Source organism: Cheilinus undulatus, linkage group 4 (genome assembly GCF_018320785.1).
Source record: "Cheilinus undulatus linkage group 4, ASM1832078v1, whole genome shotgun sequence".
In the NCBI taxonomy this organism is placed as follows: Eukaryota; Metazoa; Chordata; class Actinopteri; order Labriformes; family Labridae; genus Cheilinus; species Cheilinus undulatus.
This window is the reverse complement of record NC_054868.1, coordinates 56,347,062-56,370,104: the sequence shown is the minus strand read 5'-3', so window position 1 is coordinate 56,370,104 and position 23,043 is coordinate 56,347,062. Positions and strand designations below refer to the sequence as shown.

At 37.1% G+C, this 23,043-nt stretch overlaps 1 protein-coding gene across 1 annotated transcript; it reads left to right on the top strand.

Moving 5' to 3' along the window:
- Positions 1–961: 961 nt before the first annotated feature.
- On the top strand, positions 962–23,043 carry LOC121508588 (aspartate aminotransferase, cytoplasmic-like). The gene is made up of 9 exons (XM_041785538.1): positions 962–1,197; positions 11,559–11,740; positions 13,497–13,620; positions 14,484–14,596; positions 16,388–16,492; positions 18,157–18,307; positions 18,445–18,610; positions 19,243–19,385; positions 21,939–23,043. Exons 1-9 carry the CDS (start codon positions 1,089–1,091, stop codon positions 22,076–22,078), a joined length of 1,233 nt encoding a protein of 410 aa, XP_041641472.1. The 5' UTR covers positions 962–1,088; the 3' UTR covers positions 22,079–23,043.

The window sequence follows — 23,043 nt, the reverse complement described above, 5'->3', positions numbered from 1 at the left end:
ACATTCAACCAAGAAGCCAACATCAGATGAGATTTATATCCCACTTCATCTGAGTCACAAAAAAGGAAATTTGATTCACATTTTCAGCATGGATTTAATTTCTATGTGAGATCCACAGTATTAAAAGTTTCAATATGTAGTTCAAACAGAGATCAATCATAATTAACTATCAAAATCTGAGATTTAATCTGAATTTTTTTATAAAATTAATTTGCCCAATTTTACATGTAACATTTGGTATAAAGTCATGAAAAAAAATTTAGGTATGCTACTTTTTAAAGGGAAATACAGAATTGGATATGAAAGATCAATGAAATAAAATAAATGACATAATAATGATAATATAATAATAAATAGAATAACCATTAAAATTGTTTTATCCTGAGGTACCTTAGCATGTAGGAAATTTAGTTTTAGCGTCAGCGTTATCACCATCTTTACTATGAGCTGTTCAGTAATTACTTTACTCTAAAACCAAAATTCATGTCCGTGATTATAGCCTTAATTTCTCTAAAATGCAGCAAATGTGTACTATATTTCTTCAATTTACAGATCAAAGCAATCCAAATAATAAAAACAATTACAATATGGTCTAATAGGAGTAAAAACACTTACATATGTCTGTAGTTCTAATCTGCTTCCTTTATCACATTTTCTGTTCAGACTAAAGTAAAAGTCAGATACACATTATATTTTTTCTTATACATAATTTATACATATATATATATATATATATATATATAATTTAGAATTATATAATTATGGTAAACATTAAATACATTTCTAAAGATACATGATGATGAAATAAAACTTGTGTGATTTTCTATGTTAAACAAAAACACCATTCTGATGCACAGTACAGTACAGTTACGGCTGTTCCCCTTTACTATGTTGTGATTGGCCAGTTCTCTGCTACGTCAGCGTTACGTGCTCTCCCATTGGCTGCCGCTCGACACCTATTTGTGTCCGTCCTGTAGCAGCGGGTGAAGGTGAACCCTGCGGTCTCTCGCTCCCTGTCCGCCGCTGGAAGCTCTCTCTCCCCGTCTCCTCCTCCTCCTGCACCGGGAACGCCTGCCTCGTCCGGAGCCATGTCCGTGTTCAGCGATGTCCCGCAGGCTCCTCCGGTAGCTGTCTTCAAACTGACCGCTGATTTCAGGGAGGACAGCCACCCGCAGAAGGTGAACCTGGGAGTCGGAGGTAGGAGATGTTCGCTAATGCTAATGCTAATGCTACATGCTAAGTTAGCTCAGTGATAGAGAGTCAGCCCGGTGAACGCTGCTGTCCCCGGCTCTGTTGTTAGCCAGAGTTAGCATATTAGCTCTGTGTGACACCCAGGCTTGGTGCTGGTGCTATCACGTTATTAAACATTAGCATCTCTTTGATATGACCTTCGCTGGAAGCTAGCAGTGAAGCTAACTCATTCATGTTGACAGCTAGCTAACGCTATTCCTGTCAGTCATCAGTAAATGCCAAATATGCTAACATCTGTGACACTGGAAGGAATGACTCTTTAGTAACTCATCTTTAACGAGGGGTTGATTTACAGGATGTCAAACACACAGCAGGTCCTTCTGGAGTTTTCCATTCTCTCACCCACGTCATTGAGCCAACATTTAAACACAAATAGATGTCATTAAAATGATAACAGGAACATTTAGATTTGGACTGACTAGTTTAGTAACTAAACTAAAGACAGGAACATTTAGATTTGGACTGACTAGTTTAGTAACTAAACTAAAGACAGGTACATTTAGATTTGGACTGACTAGTTTAGTAACTAAACTAAAGACAGGTACATTTAGATTTGGACTGACTAGTTTAGTAACTAAACTACTCAGGAACATTTAGATTTGGACTGACTAGTTTAGTAACTAAACTACTCAGGAACATTTAGATTTGGACCGACTAGTTTAGTAACTAAACTAAAGACAGGTACATTTAGATTTGGACTGACTAGTTTAGTAACTAAACTAAAGACAGGTACATTTAGATTTGGACTGACTAGTTTAGTAACTAAACTAAAGACAGATACATTTAGATTTGGACTGACTAGTTTAGTAACTAAACTAAAGACAGGAACATTTAGATTTGGACTGACTAGTTTAGTAACTAAACTAAAGACAGGAACATTTAGATTTGGACTGACTAGTTTAGTAACTAAACTAAAGACAGGTACATTTAGATTTGGACTGACTAGTTTAGTAACTAAACTACTCAGGAACATTTAGATTTGGACTGACTAGTTTAGTAACTAAACTACTCAGGAACATTTAGATTTGGACTGACTAGTTTAGTAACTAAACTAAAGACAGGAACATTTAGATTTGGACTGACTAGTTTAGTAACTAAACTAAAGACAGGAACATTTAGATTTGGACTGACTAGTTTAGTAACTAAACTAAAGACAGGAACATTTAGATTTGGACTGACTAGTTTAGTAACTAAACTAAAGACAGATACATTTAGATTTGGACTGACTAGTTTAGTAACTAAACTACTCAGGAACATTTAGATTTGGACTGACTAGTTTAGTAACTAAACTACTCAGGAACATTTAGATTTGGACTGACTAGTTTAGTAACTAAACTAAAGACAGGAACATTTAGATTTGGACTGACTTGTTTAGTAACTAAACTAAAGACAGGAACATTTAGATTTGGACTGACTAGTTTAGTAACTAAACTAAAGACAGGAACATTTAGATTTGGACTGACTAGTTTAGTAACTAAACTAAAGACAGATACATTTAGATTTGGACTGACTAGTTTAGTAACTAAACTACTCAGAACATTAAGATTTGGACTGACTAGTTTAGTAACTAAACTACTCAGGAACATTTAGATTTGGACTGACTAGTTTAGTAACTAAACTACTCACAGGAACATTTAGATTTGGACTGACTAGTTTAGTAACTAAACTAAAGACAGGAACATTTAGATTTGGACTGACTAGTTTAGTAACTAAACTAAAGACAGGAACATTTAGATTTGGACTGACTAGTTTAGTAACTAAACTAAAGACAGATACATTTAGATTTGGACTGACTAGTTTAGTAACTAAACTAAAGACAGATACATTTAGATTTGGACTGACTAGTTTAGTAACTAAACTACTCAGGAACATTTAGATTTGGACTGACTAGTTTAGTAACTAAACTACTCAGGAACATTTAGATTTGGACTGACTAGTTTAGTAACTAAACTACTCAGGAACATTTAGATTTGGACTGACTAGTTTAGTAACTAAACTACTCACAGGAACATTTAGATTTGGACTGACTAGTTTAGTAACTAAACTAAAGACAGGTACATTTAGATTTGGACTGACTAGTTTAGTAACTAAACTACTCACAGGTAAGTTTAGATTTGGACTGACTAGTTTAGTAACTAAAATACTCACAGGTAAGTTTAGATTTGGACTGACTAGTTTAGTAACTAAACTACTCACAGGTACATTTAGATTTGGACTGACTAGTTTAGTAACTAAACTACTCACAGGAACATTTAGATTTGGACTGACTAGTTTAGTAACTAAACTAAAGACAGGTACATTTAGATTTGGACTGACTAGTTTAGTAACTAAACTACTCAGGAACATTTAGATTTGGACTGACTAGTTTAGTAACTAAACTACTCACAGGTACATTTAGATTTGGACTGACTTGTTTAGTAACTAAACTACTCAGGAACATTTAGATTTGGACTGACTAGTTTAGTAACTAAACTAAAGACAGGTACATTTAGATTTGGACTGACTAGTTTAGTAACTAAACTAAAGACAGGTACATTTAGATTTGGACTGACTAGTTTAGTAACTAAACTACTCAGGAACATTTAGATTTGGACTGACTAGTTTAGTAACTAAACTAAAGACAGGTACATTTAGATTTGGACTGACTAGTTTAGTAACTAAACTACTCAGGAACATTTAGATTTGGACTGACTAGTTTAGTAACTAAACTACTCAGGAACATTTAGATTTGGACCGACTAGTTTAGTAACTAAACTAAAGACAGATACATTTAGATTTGGACTGACTAGTTTAGTAACTAAACTAAAGACAGGAACATTTAGATTTGGACTGACTAGTTTAGTAACTAAACTAAAGACAGGTACATTTAGATTTGGACTGACTAGTTTAGTAACTAAACTAAAGACAGGTACATTTAGATTTGGACTGACTAGTTTAGTAACTAAACTACTCAGGAACATTTAGATTTGGACTGACTAGTTTAGTAACTAAACTACTCAGGAACATTTAGATTTGGACTGACTAGTTTAGTAACTAAACTAAAGACAGGAACATTTAGATTTGGACTGACTAGTTTAGTAACTAAACTAAAGACAGGAACATTTAGATTTGGACTGACTAGTTTAGTAACTAAACTAAAGACAGATACATTTAGATTTGGACTGACTAGTTTAGTAACTAAACTAAAGACAGGAACATTTAGATTTGGACTGACTAGTTTAGTAACTAAACTAAAGACAGGAACATTTAGATTTGGACTGACTAGTTTAGTAACTAAACTAAAGACAGGAACATTTAGATTTGGACTGACTAGTTTAGTAACTAAACTACTCAGGAACATTTAGATTTGGACTGACTAGTTTAGTAACTAAACTACTCAGGAACATTTAGATTTGGACTGACTAGTTTAGTAACTAAACTAAAGACAGGAACATTTAGATTTGGACTGACTAGTTTAGTAACTAAACTAAAGACAGGAACATTTAGATTTGGACTGACTAGTTTAGTAACTAAACTAAAGACAGGAACATTTAGATTTGGACTGACTAGTTTAGTAACTAAACTAAAGACAGATACATTTAGATTTGGACTGACTAGTTTAGTAACTAAACTACTCAGGAACATTTAGATTTGGACTGACTAGTTTAGTAACTAAACTACTCAGGAACATTTAGATTTGGACTGACTAGTTTAGTAACTAAACTAAAGACAGATACATTTAGATTTGGACTGACTAGTTTAGTAACTAAACTAAAGACAGGAACATTTAGATTTGGACTGACTAGTTTAGTAACTAAACTAAAGACAGGAACATTTAGATTTGGACTGACTAGTTTAGTAACTAAACTAAAGACAGGAACATTTAGATTTGGACTGACTAGTTTAGTAACTAAACTAAAGACAGATACATTTAGATTTGGACTGACTAGTTTAGTAACTAAACTACTCAGGAACATTTAGATTTGGACTGACTAGTTTAGTAACTAAACTACTCAGGAACATTTAGATTTGGACTGACTAGTTTAGTAACTAAACTAAAGACAGATACATTTAGATTTGGACTGACTAGTTTAGTAACTAAACTAAAGACAGGAACATTTAGATTTGGACTGACTAGTTTAGTAACTAAACTAAAGACAGGAACATTTAGATTTGGACTGTCTAGTTTAGTAACTAAACTAAAGACAGATACATTTAGATTTGGACTGACTAGTTTAGTAACTAAACTACTCAGGAACATTTAGATTTGGACTGACTAGTTTAGTAACTAAACTACTCAGGAACATTTAGATTTGGACTGACTAGTTTAGTAACTAAACTACTCAGGAACATTTAGATTTGGACTGACTAGTTTAGTAACTAAACTAAAGACAGGAACATTTAGATTTGGACTGACTAGTTTAGTAACTAAACTAAAGACAGGAACATTTAGATTTGGACTGACTAGTTTAGTAACTAAACTAAAGACAGGAACATTTAGATTTGGACTGACTAGTTTAGTAACTAAACTAAAGACAGGTACATTTAGATTTGGACTGACTAGTTTAGTAACTAAACTAAAGACAGGTACATTTAGATTTGGACTGACTAGTTTAGTAACTAAACTACTCAGGAACATTTAGATTTGGACTGACTAGTTTAGTAACTAAACTACTCAGGAACATTTAGATTTGGACCGACTAGTTTAGTAACTAAACTAAAGACAGGTACATTTAGATTTGGACTGACTAGTTTAGTAACTAAACTAAAGACAGGTACATTTAGATTTGGACTGACTAGTTTAGTAACTAAACTAAAGACAGATACATTTAGATTTGGACTGACTAGTTTAGTAACTAAACTAAAGACAGGAACATTTAGATTTGGACTGACTAGTTTAGTAACTAAACTAAAGACAGGAACATTTAGATTTGGACTGACTAGTTTAGTAACTAAACTAAAGACAGGTACATTTAGATTTGGACTGACTAGTTTAGTAACTAAACTACTCAGGAACATTTAGATTTGGACTGACTAGTTTAGTAACTAAACTACTCAGGAACATTTAGATTTGGACTGACTAGTTTAGTAACTAAACTAAAGACAGGAACATTTAGATTTGGACTGACTAGTTTAGTAACTAAACTAAAGACAGGAACATTTAGATTTGGACTGACTAGTTTAGTAACTAAACTAAAGACAGGAACATTTAGATTTGGACTGACTAGTTTAGTAACTAAACTAAAGACAGATACATTTAGATTTGGACTGACTAGTTTAGTAACTAAACTACTCAGGAACATTTAGATTTGGACTGACTAGTTTAGTAACTAAACTACTCAGGAACATTTAGATTTGGACTGACTAGTTTAGTAACTAAACTAAAGACAGGAACATTTAGATTTGGACTGACTTGTTTAGTAACTAAACTAAAGACAGGAACATTTAGATTTGGACTGACTAGTTTAGTAACTAAACTAAAGACAGGAACATTTAGATTTGGACTGACTAGTTTAGTAACTAAACTAAAGACAGATACATTTAGATTTGGACTGACTAGTTTAGTAACTAAACTACTCAGGAACATTTAGATTTGGACTGACTAGTTTAGTAACTAAACTACTCAGGAACATTTAGATTTGGACTGACTAGTTTAGTAACTAAACTACTCACAGGAACATTTAGATTTGGACTGACTAGTTTAGTAACTAAACTAAAGACAGGAACATTTAGATTTGGACTGACTAGTTTAGTAACTAAACTAAAGACAGGAACATTTAGATTTGGACTGACTAGTTTAGTAACTAAACTAAAGACAGATACATTTAGATTTGGACTGACTAGTTTAGTAACTAAACTAAAGACAGATACATTTAGATTTGGACTGACTAGTTTAGTAACTAAACTACTCAGGAACATTTAGATTTGGACTGACTAGTTTAGTAACTAAACTACTCAGGAACATTTAGATTTGGACTGACTAGTTTAGTAACTAAACTACTCAGGAACATTTAGATTTGGACTGACTAGTTTAGTAACTAAACTACTCACAGGAACATTTAGATTTGGACTGACTAGTTTAGTAACTAAACTAAAGACAGGTACATTTAGATTTGGACTGACTAGTTTAGTAACTAAACTACTCACAGGTAAGTTTAGATTTGGACTGACTAGTTTAGTAACTAAAATACTCACAGGTAAGTTTAGATTTGGACTGACTAGTTTAGTAACTAAACTACTCACAGGTACATTTAGATTTGGACTGACTAGTTTAGTAACTAAACTACTCACAGGAACATTTAGATTTGGACTGACTAGTTTAGTAACTAAACTAAAGACAGGTACATTTAGATTTGGACTGACTAGTTTAGTAACTAAACTACTCAGGAACATTTAGATTTGGACTGACTAGTTTAGTAACTAAACTACTCACAGGTACATTTAGATTTGGACTGACTTGTTTAGTAACTAAACTACTCAGGAACATTTAGATTTGGACTGACTAGTTTAGTAACTAAACTACTCACAGGAACATTTAGATTTGGACTGACTAGTTTAGTAACTAAACTACACACAGGAACATTTATATTTGGACTGACTAGTTTAGTAACTAAACTAAAGACAGGTACATTTAGATTTGGACTGACTAGTTTAGTAACTAAACTAAAGACAGGTACATTTAGATTTGGACTGACTAGTTTAGTAACTAAACTACTCACAGGAACATTTAGATTTGGACTGACTAGTTTAGTAACTAAACTACTCATAGGTACATTTAGATTTGCACTGACTAGTTTAGTAACTAAACTACTCACAGGAACATTTAGATTTGGACTGACTAGTTTAGTAACTAAACTACACACAGGAACATTTAGATTTGGACTGACTAGTTTAGTAACTAAAATACTCACAGGAACATTTAGATTTGGACTGACTAGTTTAGTAACTAAACTACTCACAGGAACATTTAGATTTGGACTGACTAGTTTAGTAACTAAACTACACACAGGAACATTTAGATTTGGACTGACTAGTTTAGTAACTAAAATACTCACAGGAACATTTAGATTTGGACTGACTAGTTTAGTAACTAAACTACTCACAGGAACATTTAGATTTGGACCGACTAGTTTAGTAACTAAACTACTCACAGGTACATTTAGATTTGGACTGACTAGTTTAGTAACTAAACTACTCACAGGAACATTTAGATTTGGACTGACTAGTTTAGTAACTAAACTACTCAGGAACATTTAGATTTGGACTGACTTGTTTAGTAACTAAACTACTCAGGAACATTTAGATTTGGACTGACTAGTTTAGTAACTAAACTACTCACAGGTAAGTTTAGATTTGGACTGACTAGTTTAGTAACTAATATACTCACAGGTAAGTTTAGATTTGGACTGACTAGTTTAGTAACTAAACTACTCACAGGTACATTTAGATTTGGACTGACTAGTTTAGTAACTAAACTACTCACAGGAACATTTAGATTTGGACTGACTAGTTTAGTAACTAAACTAAAGACAGGTACATTTAGATTTGGACTGACTAGTTTAGTAACTAAACTACTCAGGAACATTTAGATTTGGACTGACTAGTTTAGTAACTAAACTACTCACAGGTACATTTAGATTTGGACTGACTAGTTTAGTAACTAAACTACTCAGGAACATTTAGATTTGGACTGACTAGTTTAGTAACTAAACTACTCACAGGAACATTTAGATTTGGACTGACTAGTTTAGTAACTAAACTACACACAGGAACATTTATATTTGGACTGACTAGTTTAGTAACTAAACTAAAGACAGGTACATTTAGATTTGGACTGACTAGTTTAGTAACTAAACTAAAGACAGGTACATTTAGATTTGGACTGACTAGTTTAGTAACTAAACTACTCACAGGTACATTTAGATTTGCACTGACTAGTTTAGTAACTAAACTACTCACAGGAACATTTAGATTTGGACTGACTAGTTTAGTAACTAAACTACACACAGGAACATTTAGATTTGGACTGACTAGTTTAGTAACTAAAATACTCACAGGAACATTTAGATTTGGACTGACTAGTTTAGTAACTAAACTACTCACAGGAACATTTAGATTTGGACTGACTAGTTTAGTAACTAAACTACACACAGGAACATTTAGATTTGGACTGACTAGTTTAGTAACTAAAATACTCACAGTAACATTTAGATTTGGACCGACTAGTTTAGTAATTAAACTACTCACAGGAACATTTAGATTTGGACCGACTAGTTTAGTAACTAAACTACTCACAGGTACATTTAGATTTGGACTGACTAGTTTAGTAACTAAACTACTCACAGGAACATTTAGATTTGGACTGACTAGTTTAGTAACTAAACTACTCAGGAACATTTAGATTTGGACTGACTTGTTTAGTAACTAAACTACTCAGGAACATTTAGATTTGGACTGACTAGTTTAGTAACTAAACTACTCACAGGTACATTTAGATTTGGACTGACTAGTTTAGTAACTAAACTACTCACAGGTACATTTAGATTTGGACTGACTAGTTTAGTAACTAAACTACACACAGGTACATTTAGATTTGGACTGACTAGTTTGGTCACTAAAGTATCTAACTGTTGAATGTGATCCTTCTGGTTCTGCTGGTAGTGGTTAATTATGGTGTTGCAGTGTGTAAGGTTTTTAAAACAATGTCATAATTAAGATTAGGTTTTGAAAGATGAGCCATAACTAGTGGTATAAATCCTCTTTTTTTAAGACAACCTGAATCTCAGTTCACTAACAAGCCATTAAAACAGGACTGTCAAAATCAGTCACAGCAGGGGCCAGATTCTGGATTCATGTCTAACCTGAGGGCCTAACAGGGTCAACATTTAACCATTGCTGTCAACCTCATTTTCACCAGTGATAAAATATGAAAAAAAAAAAAAAAAGATTATTTTCCCAAATCATTAAGTGCTTTTCACTTGTGGCACAAATTAGTCCATAAAAATTAATCAGGATGTAGGAAAATAAATGTTTAGTGCCAAGATTGTGTGGAAATGGATGCAGACTCAGTTAGTGTAGACCTAATCCCCTTATATCGCCTTAACCCTACCTTCCTTTACCTTAGGAACGCTGCCAAGCCAGTCTATTTCAGTATTATCTATAAAGCTGTCATTCTCCACAGTCTCTAGGTTTCAAGTATAATACCATAAATTTTAAATGGCTAGCTTTCAAAGCATTCTGAACAGACACAGTCATCTCTATCTATGCCAGAAGACTAATAAAAACCGCTGTAACAGTGAGGCTGTAGTCTAACATCACTGCAGTTTTCGACCTTCTTATTGCCAAAACATTCATAAATGTCAACAAATAAGAACATGCTGCCACAAAGCTGTTGTTTCTGTTTAACTGACTGTAGAGATGACAGGAAATAATTTATCTGAATTCATGTTTATTGAGGAACTGACAAGAAAATCATTGGATCAGTCAGTAGATTTGTTTCAATAAGGAAAGATAAGACTTAAACTTCACAGAGAATTGTCTGAGGAATAATGTCCAGCATGTTTTTGGAGCGTCAGAGATTTTTCTGAGTTATAAAGTTGTCAACCATGGCCTTCTTGCCACCTGTTTTAAATCTTACACTCACCACCGTAACAAACCCCTCTGTAGTTTGGGCCCTGAGCTGTGTTTGCTCTCTGTTTTCTGTTTTTCTTCATATTTCCTTGATCTCAATTATTTTGGCCTCCTACTTAAATATCTTGATGGCCAGCAAAGATCTTTCAAGGTGATCTCCTGATCCAAAGCCGACAGGCTCCTTGTTTGACCTTTTAACTGATCGTCAGCGAGCGTGTCCGGCTGGAGTGAAGGTCTGATATCTGATCCAGCTCTGCAGCGCTGCACAGGCCTGCATACAGCATGAGGCGGCACGAGTTCTTGAGGAGTCAAATATGTGCAGCTCATACAGTGTAGTCTGGCTGTTCAGTTTGACCTTCAAACTGTTTTTACCATTAAATTTAATCAGGTAGTACTTTTTCACTCCATTGTCCTGCCCCCCTGTCTCTCATTGTCTCTTTTAGTGTGGATTTAATAATTAATGTTTAAACATCATGGTTATTGGGAAAACTTTCCTGGTGCATTTCTAGAGAATACCATTTTACCAAAAGTGTGTAGTCATGATTTGGATTTTCACCAGAATGATTCACAAACCTGATATTCTGAAAGTTCCATCTGTCCTAAACTGCCACTTCTTTGATCACTGCTGTCAGTGTTGAGATTTAAGGCTGTTCAGTGTGTTGATAGGAATGTTTTGCTTTGCTTTTTGTCCCTTCCAGCTTACCGTACTGATGACTGCCAGCCCTGGGTGCTGCCTGTGGTGAAGAAGGTGGAGCGGCTGATCGTGGAGGACGACAGCCTGAACCACGAGTACCTGCCCATCCTCGGACTGCCTGAATTTCGCTCCGCCTCCTCCAAGGTCGCCCTGGGAGACGACAGCACCGCCATCAAAGAGAACAGGGTGAGACGGCACATTAAACTCGCTGAATACACTCAGTCAGGTGTCTGTTAGTTTAAAGAGTAATCACACTGTCAGCAGTTTAAAACAAGTTTACAGATCAGAGAAGGATAGGAAGGACTCACAAAGACGCTAGAATCTTTCTCACATCAGGAAAAATGCAAATATGGGCACTGATAGAAGAAATCTGCTGCAGGGAAATGAGAGGTGAATATAGGGTAGCATAAGTCCTAACAAGAATGTGATGTTAGCAGGTCATTTACAATTTCATGTATTTGAGGCTCTTTGCAGATGGCATCATGCAGCGGTGGAGAACTCCCATAGGGATTTCTGCATAGAGAAGCATTACCAAAAAGGCCATGTTTGGAGCTGTTTACAACTATGATTCGAAGTTAAAAAATAAAAACATTCTTAATTTTGTGCTTCTTTTGTGTCCTCAACGTTAGGGCTGGGCAGTTAATTGAAAATGAGATTAACTTGCTTTATGGCCTGCTGCAGTTTTCAGATCGCAGAAGGTGCAATATTTCTTTAACCTGATGTCTCCAGGATATGAACCTGATTTATGTCAAAATACCAGTTTAAAACTCTTTTTGCAGCAGAGATATCATGCAGTACATAATCATATAATCATTCAAGCACCATTTTTTTAGAATAGTCAACAAAATATCATATTTTCTTCATTTTTGTACTATTTTCTTATTAAATATGAGAATTACATAAAAATGATCTCTCCCCTCAAAACAAAACTTCGTATCCAGTTTGCATTATAAGTCAAAATCATCACAATAAGGTATTTTTTAAAAATTGCTCAGCCCTTGTTTAGTCTAATATTGTGTTGATTGTGATATGGAATGGTTTATCGCCTGTGTGTGCAGGAAAATACATAAGATAACTTACAGAATAATCACATTTCAAATCGCATTTGCAATATTGGGTAGAAAAATCGCTGTTGGATTATTTTCCCAAATTGTTCAGCCCTACTCAACGTACTGAAATACTCAGGTTAAAATAAACTCAGGGTGAAATGGCAGCAGGTAGGAATTTAAAAAGCCTCCGTCTAAAGCCTGGGCAGGCAGTGTCACACAGGACTCATGTATGATCCGTTCCCACATGTGATCTGGTTTAGTCAAGTACAGTTTTACCACATTTAGCTCTTTAAACTCTGATCATACCATGGCTCTTCAGCTGATGTCCATCCAGTCTCACTCATTGTGACGGGGATCCGTCTCTTTAAAGAGATCCACATCATTTGGCTCAGCTGGTTGTTTGTCTCCCCAACGGCTCTCTGCTGTTTAACAGTTTGTCTTTTAAATGTGGATTAAATAAGGATAAAGGAGGGAGGAAAGGAAACTGGCTCCTAGCAGCTAACATTAAGAGCTGTCTCATAGCACAGGCTTGTTCTGTTTGGTTGGTAGAATATGACCTTTACAAGCAAAAGCACGTTTGTGACAAAATGATGATTTTTTTTATGTTAAAGGGGCTCAGCTAGCCTGTTAGATCAGCACCTCTAGACTCTTGCCTCCCTTCATCTGGCTAGAAATGAAATTTTGATATTGATTGCATCCATGCCAGGTAAATCCGTTAAACTGTGGTAAAATCAGTTTCTCGTAAAGTGTAGGGATCATACCTAGTGTGTGTAGGAATTATCTGATGATAACTGCAGTGTGCAGGTCCATTTAGCGCTGTCAAGTTCTAACTTTTCGACATTCCCATTCATTTCTCATGGCTGTCCTTTTCTTCCTGCTGTTTTCTCCCCTAGGTGGGAGGGGTCCAGGCTCTGGGTGGGACAGGTGCGTTGAGGATCGGAGCTGAGTTCCTGCGGCGTTGGTACAACGGCGTCAACAACACAGCCACACCGGTCTACGTCTCAGCACCCACATGGGGTGAGTAGTAATAAAGTCTATGGAGTGGGATGCAGTGATTGTTTTTCTCCTTTTTCGGAGTATACGTACATAAACTTGAGTTTTCACTGATAGTACAAATATGAATACTTGATAATCCCCTGAAAGTTATTAAAGTTACGGTAAAAGTTTCTGTTTTCATCAGAGGTTTTAGCAGAAGATTATTTGTAATCGGCTCTGCCTTTGTCATTAAAATATCACCACATTACAGACATGGCTCCAGCTTTGACTCAGGGCTCAAATAAAGAGAGGCCAACGTCAGATGATGTCCAGAGTTTTAAGTATTCCCATAAATATCCTTTAACTTTTGCTGCCTCTTACACTTTTTGTGAGGTATAACTTTTTTAACACAGTATGTTAGAACAGTGGTTCCCAAAGTGGGGGTCAGGACCCCCTGGGGGTCGCTAGACTCTGAGAGGGGGTTGCGAGATGCCTTAAAAAAGCAAAGAAGTATATTATTTCTTATAATGGTTTTAATTGTTTTATTTGTCCAGTTTTGTAGAAATATATGCATAAAATCAGTTCAGTTTGAAATTTAAAAAATGGTCATCTGGTGAGATTTATGCTGAAATCAAAGGAATGTTTATGAAATTCTTAAAGTTTAGGTCTTCACATGACTGTTCTTGAATGGCACAGCTATGTTCAGCTATGCCTCTAGCACCCTTAGTGACCATGGGGGTCCCAGGTCTCTGTCATCGTCATTTTGGGGACTGAAAAGTTTGGGAACCCCGGTGTGAGAACCTGGCTTTTTAAAGCTTGTTTGAATTTAGAATAGGGGCTACAAGATCTCTGTCCCTGTACACTGTAGGTTTTAAAAAGCTGCTTCTTGTCTTCTTCCTTCCCAGAGAACCACAACGCTGTGTTTGCTGATGCTGGTTTCAAAGACGTCCGGCCTTACCACTACTGGGACGCTGCGAAGAGAGGTCTGGACCTGGACGGGCTCTTAGACGACCTGGAGGTGAGGGTTTCTATTATCGATGGAGCAGGGTTCCCTCATTTGGTGGTGGTTTTCTGAAGTCTGATGGAGAAAGTGTTTTTGCAGTCGTAGGTGGCTGGTTTGTTGTAAAAACACTGACCAACCTTGATCACACCAAACATCAGGAAGCGTCAGGCTCTCTCAGATTAAACCAGCTACCACAGACTCCACAAGCTGATCTTTTTAGCCAAACCAACATGTGCCTCAGCCATCTCTCTTCATCACTGCTGAGCATGTGTTAAAGAGCACAGGCAGATATGATGGAGCCTCAGAGACAGTTTGGGTGGATGAGCAGGTCAGAGTTCAGGAGGATTACCATGCACATTGTCCTCATCTGTCTTTATAAGCACCTTCAGTGACTCCAGTTCATCAACATATAATCTTCCAGCTGCAGCTGCACCACTTTTAAAGCTGCATTGTTTTCCTGCAGTGATGAGCAGAGCCAAAACTAAACCGTGAAACTGCCTGACCATTTAGAGACTGAGGAGATGCTTTGGAGCAGCCAGAGCTAGGGAAGAGTCTGCTAGTCTTTGTTTACTGCTGGGAAATTTACCACAAGAAATTCTGACCAATGAGGGAGCGTAATTCTTTAGACGCCTTAACAGTCTAGAAGGAATCTGAGTTGTTGGACTGGACTGCCTCAGAGACAATTCATGGTTTCAACAAAGAAGCTTAACTCTCTCAAAACGCTGTAAAGTTCTCTTTTAAGCACAGTCCTGGAAATGATGCTTGATAAGAGGGACAAGGATCTCTTTATTAAACACCAAAACACAATCACTGGCAGACCAAATCCTCCACAACAGGGGTGTCAAACTCAATCACGGCAGGGGCCGAATTCTGGATTTGGGTCAAACCTGAGGGCCGAATAGGGTCAACATCAACATTTAACCATAAACTGTCGACCTCATTTTCACCAGCAATGAAATATGGGGAAAGAAAACCTTAGCACTGATGATAAATGATTTTGGGATTGAAGAAAGTCAAAATGATACGTTTTAAGGCTCAAAATCTGAGATAGAAACTATTAGCTCTAAAGGTCAAAACATGAGATTAAAAGTTTTAAATAATGAGTTTCTAAGGTCAGAATATGAGATAAAAATCATCCGTTTAAAACATCAAAGTATGAGAAAGATTTGAAAATTTGAGTTTTAAAGAGCAAAATATTACTTAAAATTTTGAATTAAAGATACTAAATTACGAGATAATAATCAAAGTAGTGAGCTGAAAAGGTTAAAACGTTAGAAAATATTCATAATCATGAGTTTAAAAGGTTAAAGTATTACTTAAAAATGTAAATTGAGGATCTAAAAGGTCAAACAATAAGATCAAAAGTCAAAATTGTGAGTTGTAATGGTCAAAATATGAAATAAAAAGTCACAACTGTAACTTTGCATCGTAACTGTGAGATGTAAAATTAAGAAAATGAAATGGAAACAGATATTTATTTCCCATAATTCTGACTTTTTTTCTGTTTGAACTTTTTACGTACTTTTTTTTTATGACTTAACAAGGATATTTAAATCATCAGGGTTAAGTTTACATTTTTAACTGGAGGAAATCTGCAGACCTCAAACCGGTGGGCCAGTTATAATGAAGGTTTATGATCTGGTGGGCCTGGTGTCACTGTACCACGGGCCGGATTTGGCCCCCAGGTCTTGAGTTTGACCCCCCTGCTCTACTATGACGTGGTTTCTCCCCTGAATATCATGCTTTTCAGATCAGGATCTGAAACGTGATACATTTTTAATAATGTGACGTTTCCTTCCTAAACAGAAAGCTCCAGAATGCTCCATCTTTGTTCTCCACGCCTGCGCACACAACCCCACCGGCACCGACCCGACCCAGGACGAGTGGAAGAAGATCGCAGAGATCATGAAGGTGAAGTGGTGTTCTTTTTTAAGGTGCTTTTGTGATCTATTATAACTGTATGCTACATTTGCATGCATACACCTTTAAAACTAGGTGAGATGTCATATCAGGTGCATATTAGATGGTATTATTGTTTCAAGACACATGGCTGACAAACTGCCACGTGATTGGCTCAGATAAACTGTGAAAAGTACTTTGCCTTTAGCCGCCTTAGCCTGCATGAGCAAAAACAGATGGATGAAATGTTTTTTTGTTGTTAAGCAGGGTTTTATTTTAAGGGTTTTATCAGTGAAACAATTAAATTCTATGTTTATTCTTGACAGCAGTGTGTCCCTCTCTCTTCTCTCTTGGGTCCTGGGGCGGCTCCATGTAGGGGGGCCTCCAGGGAAAAATGGTTGAGAAACGCTGGCCTGGATTAGGATGTCTCTGCAGATCCACTAGCCAAGGCTACATGGATAAAGGCCATTTTTAAGAGGAGAACATTTAAAAAAATGTCTGATTTTATCAAATAAACATAATTATAGACAGTTTAAGCTAAGGGTTTGAGCTTTTAAATGTTTATATTTATTTTATGTCTCTATTTGCTACTGAGGCTGAGAAATGCGATTTTTTTTTTTTTTTTTTTTTTTTGTAAAAGCTATAATATTGAGCAGTTTTTCAGAAAATCATCTGGTTTTTGGAGGTTAGCCTATTTTCTTTTTTTTTTTTTTTTTTTTTTTTTTTTAAGGTGGCCTTAGGTCTAAATGGGCCAAACAAACCCATTGGTCTGCAAATAAGAAAATAAAAACATTTTCAAGACTTACATGTAACATCTGCTGTGAATGTTTTCACTTTCAAATCATGGGACTTTCACTTTTTTCAACACTGCAAAAAAACTCTAAATCTGAGAAGAAATGTACTCAAAACTAGAGAAATATCTGTCCATGCAGCAAGATGATTTGACTTAACAAGGTATCTTGAAATAAGATTGTTAAATCTAGAAATAAAGAAGTTGGCAGAACCCTTCAGAAGGGTTAAAATAAGCTAAAGATGCTGGTTTAAAGCTGAGATTACTTAAAACTGAATTTCCTACAGCCTAGAAATAAGTGAAATATACTAAATAGAAGCAAATAAATGTCTTTAATTTTTGCTTTTTGCAAATTAAGCTGAGAAATTAATATAAAATAAAATATTATCAAATTTAGTGAAAAATATTCTCAATATAAAAGAAGACATTACTCTAAATCCTGTTAAAATGAAAATCTGAAATTAGGCTGTGTGATTTCTTTCCAGCGTTGTTTGAACGTGTTTAAAGTCTGAAGTATTCTGTTCTATAAACTGCATTTTTATTGATGCTTTTGTGTGATTCTTAAATCAAACAGCTTGAGTTTGTTACTGAGTCTTAAACCAGATCTGTTTTGATGAGTCTGTGGCTGAGAGAACTAAGGCAGCTTATTTTAACACTTATTTACTTAATTCAAGGACTTCCTGACTAATTGAGACTAAACAGCTATAATCATGCTTGATTTAAGATTATACTGTAAAGTTTCACACTAAACATAAGAAATTAACTTCTAAAACAACATAAATTATCTAACACTCCTTAAATTTAGGTTTTAAATCTTGTGAGCAGTAAATAATCTGCAGTGAACATTGATTCAACATTAATGACTGTTTTCCTTGTCTTTTTCCAGAGGAGGAATTTGTTCGTGTTCTTCGACTCGGCCTATCAGGGTTTCGCCTCTGGCAGTCTGGATAAAGACGCCTGGGCCATCCGCTACTTTGTCTCTGAGGGCTTTGAGCTGTTTGTGGCTCAGTCCTTCTCCAAAAACTTTGGCCTTTACAGTGAGTACACATGATTCACATTCCCTTTAAAGCAGCCTCACTTGGATTAGTGCAAACATAACCCAAAGGACTGAGTAATAAGGAAACTCTCGCTTGTTTTCATGGCCTGATCTGATGTAGATCCTCTCTGTTCTCAGATGAGAGAGTTGGTAACCTCACCGTAGTCGCTCAGGATAATGACAACCTGACCCGCATCCTGTCCCAGATGGAGAAGATCGTCAGGACGACTTGGTCCAACCCGCCGTCTCAGGGAGCTCGCATCGTCAGCAAGACGCTCAACAGCCCCGAGCTCTTCGCTGAATGGTACGGTCCGAACAGTTGGTACAGACACAAAGACCGTCACCTCCCTTTGGACCACTACCGAACTTCAAAATGTGTTTGCTAATCAACAGAAAGAGACAATATTTTTGCATGATCCTGTTGAAAATGTCAGCATGAATCAGTCGTGCCATATTAGTCAATTAAAAGTTAATTTTAGCGATCAAAGTTAGCCACAGTTTGGTATCAAACTGTCTCAGAGTAAGTCAGGAAAAGGACCGTCAGGACTTGTAAACGGTCTCTTTCTGACCTCTGCTCTCACAGCAGCCGCCAACATGAATAAAACAATTAAACCTCCATGAAGCTGCTCAGTCCGCATGCATACAACATGTACATGTAAGCTGGAGAACAGCAGTTTTAACCTTTGACACAATCCAGACAGTCAATAACTTCAAATTTAAATAACTGCAACAACAGGGGTTAGGGCACTCATGATGAGTCACAGATGTGTCAGCATTAGCCAGGATAAACTGGTTTGATTTGACAGAGTATAGTTGATGCTGTGATAATAAACCAGATCTGACAGCCTCTTTGATATTAAAGCTACGGATCTGTTAGATTTATGTGTTAGTAGTTATTACCTGCACATATTCTGAAACGCTGTCACCTCTCTGCAGGAAGGGGAATGTGAAGACCATGGCGGACCGTGTCCTTTTGATGAGGGATCAGCTGAAGTCCAAGCTGCAGGCTCTGGGCACCCCGGGGACCTGGGACCACATCACCCAGCAAATCGGCATGTTCAGCTTCACCGGCCTGAACCGTGAGTGAAAAACACTCACAGAGAGCACAATGAGAGGTTTAAAAATTCAGGATTGAAGCAGGCAAAGGTGGCTCCATGGAGGCATCAGGCTGAAGGAAACGGTTAAACCCATTTGTCTGGCTGATGTCAGCATCCCTTTAAACGACTACACACATACATCCCTAGGGGACATTTTCTACACATACTTTAAATGCTAAAATTCATGATTTAGATTATTTTTAAAACAAATTTTTTTGTTTTTTTTTTTTGTTATCATTTCCAGCTCTGATCATGACATGGCAAATCTTTGGACTCTGACGTGATTTTTATTTGTTTTTAACCCTTTAAATGCCAGTTTATTCAATTTTCAGTTCAGCAGAATGAGATACTTTCCATATAAAAATGCTAAGTGGATTTATTTATTATTATCGAAGCTGGTCACAAGTCATCAATTACCTCCACCATCAAGATTTATCTATTTCCTTTTTTGTGCAGTGTCCAGAAACTGGTGGAAATTATGCAACAGATGGACCCCTAGGAAACATTTTGACCCCGACCTTATATGGTTATATTCATAGTTTGTTTTTGTTTGTCCAGTTCTAACCGTGACATGGTTTGAAATACCTGATACTCTAAACTTTTGACCTCATATTTGGAGATTTCTGATCATTGGGTTTTAATGCGGTTTGGCAGCGGCGGCAGTGAACACAGACCTGCAGCATATCCCCAACGAAGCGTGTTGGAGCGGTGCTTCAGAGATGTAATTTCTCAGTATCTAACATGGAAAGTTTATGTTCATATCAACACCCACAGACATTTTTGAATTCATTTCTTGATGCCTTTATTCCACGGAGCTATAAAAAATCCCACTGTAAGAGTGTCTTTAAAGTGCCCTACAGAAAAGCGCTTGGCCCAAAAAGGATAATGGCACCATCAAGTGGTTAGTAGTAAAAATTATGTCCAAGGTTCCCATTCAAAATAGCTTCACAGATAATGGTGGTAACAGTGATACATATTGAAAATTTGCAATCAAAATAATCATTAATAATGGGTTTAAATGGGCCAGTTTTGTCCCCAAGGGATATATGAGAGTATTTTTCCTATGCACAGTACCAAACAGGTCAATGTAATGATGTGGATTGAAAAATTAAAAATGGTCGAAGAATCCAAAACAGAATGTGCCCAGGTAGACCAAAGGGTTAACAGGAGGCAGAGAGTATTCTGATGGTTTCATACAGTTCACTACCCTGTAGTCTGTGCTACAGCAGGTCTCATACAGTTCACTACCCTGTAGTCTGTGCTACAGCAGGTTTCATACAGTTCACTACCCTGTAGTCTGTGCTACAGCAGGTTTCATACAGTTCACTACCCTGTAGTCTGTGCTACAGCAGGTTTCATACAGTTCACTACCCTGTAGTCTGTGCTACAGCAGGTTTCATATACAGTTCACTACCCTGTAGTCTGTGCTACAGCAGGTTTCATACAGTTCACTACCCTGTAGTCTGTGCTACAGCAGGTTTCATACAGTTCACTACCCTGTAGTCTGTGCTACAGCAGGTTTCATACAGTTCACTACCCTGTAGTCTGTGCTACAGCAGGTTTCATACAGTTCACTACCCTGTAGTCTGTGCTACAGCAGGTTTCATACAGTTCACTACCCTGTAGTCTGTGCTACAGCAGGTTCAATACAGTTCACTACCCTGTAGTCTGTGCTACAGCAGGTTTCATACAGTTCACTACCCTGTAGTCTGTGCTACAGCAGGTTTCATACAGTTCACTACCCTGTAGTCTGTGCTACAGCAGGTTCAATACAGTTCACTACCCTGTAGTCTGTGCTACAGCAGGTTTCATACAGTTCACTACCCTGTAGTCTGTGCTACAGCAGGTTTCATACAGTTCACTACCCTGTAGTCTGTGCTACAGCAGGTTTCATACAGTTCACTACCCTGTAGTCTGTGCTACAGCAGGTGGCAGTGTGCTCTCTTAAATATCCCATAAAGAAAGTCTGACTCTGTCCACTGATGTGTTGTAGTTCATGTCTTCATCATCATCATCATCATTATCCTGTGGACCTTTATCAACACTGCAGCCAGAGTAACATGCAAACTCCAAACTGTAGATGCTCAAACAATAACTAGAATCTTTATTTACTGCCAGTTCTTCAGCTTTAGATCACTGGTTCTCAACTTTTAACCCATTTGCCATTATTTGTTTAGATTTTGCCTCTTGTATTTGTTTCTTGCCATTTCTAACCCGTTTCTGCTACTTTTAAAATCCCATATCACCCTTTTTTCCTCACCCTTTTTTTGCCATTTCAACCCATTTTAATTCTGTTTTTGAGAAAAAGTATTTACATTTTTCAAATAGCTACATACTGCTACACATATGAATATTAAAACAGCTATCTGTTGCTTTGATAAGAGTGTTCAGCCACCTTCGGGTTCAGTGGGGGTCCCCGGCACCTCTATTTGGGGGTTGCGGGCTGAAAAGGTTGAAACCTCTGCTTTAGATGATGCATAAAGCAGCGACTCTCCTCCCTCGGCCTGACCGTCTCTTTTATTTTGTCTCATCCAGCCAAGCAGGTGGAGTTCATGATCAAAGAGAAGCACGTCTACCTGATGGCCAGCGGTCGCATCAACATGTGCGGCCTGACCTCCAAGAACATCGACTACGTCGCTCAGTCCATCCACGAGGCCGTCACCACAGTCCAGTAGGGGGCTCCTACTCTCCGCCCACTTGCTGCCTCCTGCACGCCACAGGAAGCACCGTCATGTGTGTGTGCCCTCGTACACCCTTCCTCTTCTGCTTATCCTGCCCTCTGATTGGTTAAACTGCAGCAGTTTAACCAATAGGAGGGTTTTTCTGTTTCTCACATGAAGGTTAAAACTTTCTGGGAGGTGCAATGATTTTAGGGAGACACTTGAACGCACACACAGCCAGATCTCACCGTCAGCAGAGCTCAAAGCGTCTTTGATTCAACTCCATGCTTTCAAAGGTTGACTGTTCATGTGCTGCACCAATCATCTGTGGTCACTAAAGGTCAGCTCTGGCTGGTAAAACCAAATTATAGTGCTTCCTTATCCATTTAAAGATGCAGTTATCTGTATTATTGAACAAATGCTGGTGATGTAAATAGATGTAATCACTGTAAAAGGTCCTTTAATTTCCTTCAGAAGCACACAACTCCTTAAACTCTCAGCCCACAGCAAACCACCCCAGCCTAGTCTAGATTTCTTTTTATTCACAGTAAGACTGTATAAATATAATCAAGAATTGGCACAGATGTGTATAGTTAAAGTTAAAGAAGGGCATTCTGAGATCAACGGTTAACGTCATGTGACCAGGCAAACATTTGAAAGTCATGCGTGTGCCTGATGTTGTAGGTCTTGCCTTGTCAGACCCGTACAGCTAAACGTTGACGATCGTAGCGATTGACTGTGCCATTGAGAACAAAATCACCTCCTTTTCTTTCCTTTATCTCCGCTTTTATTTTGTCTCCACCCTGCAGTGCCCTTATTGTGTTACAGAACGCCTCTGTGTGTCGTATCGAGCCGCTGCGATCAGACCTCAGGGCTCTGACGCCCCTTTGTCACGTGACCATTCTGTGGTGTTTGTGTAAGTGCACACAGCAGTATGTGTGTTCATATACTGAAATAAATTATAAACACCAGGTAACAAA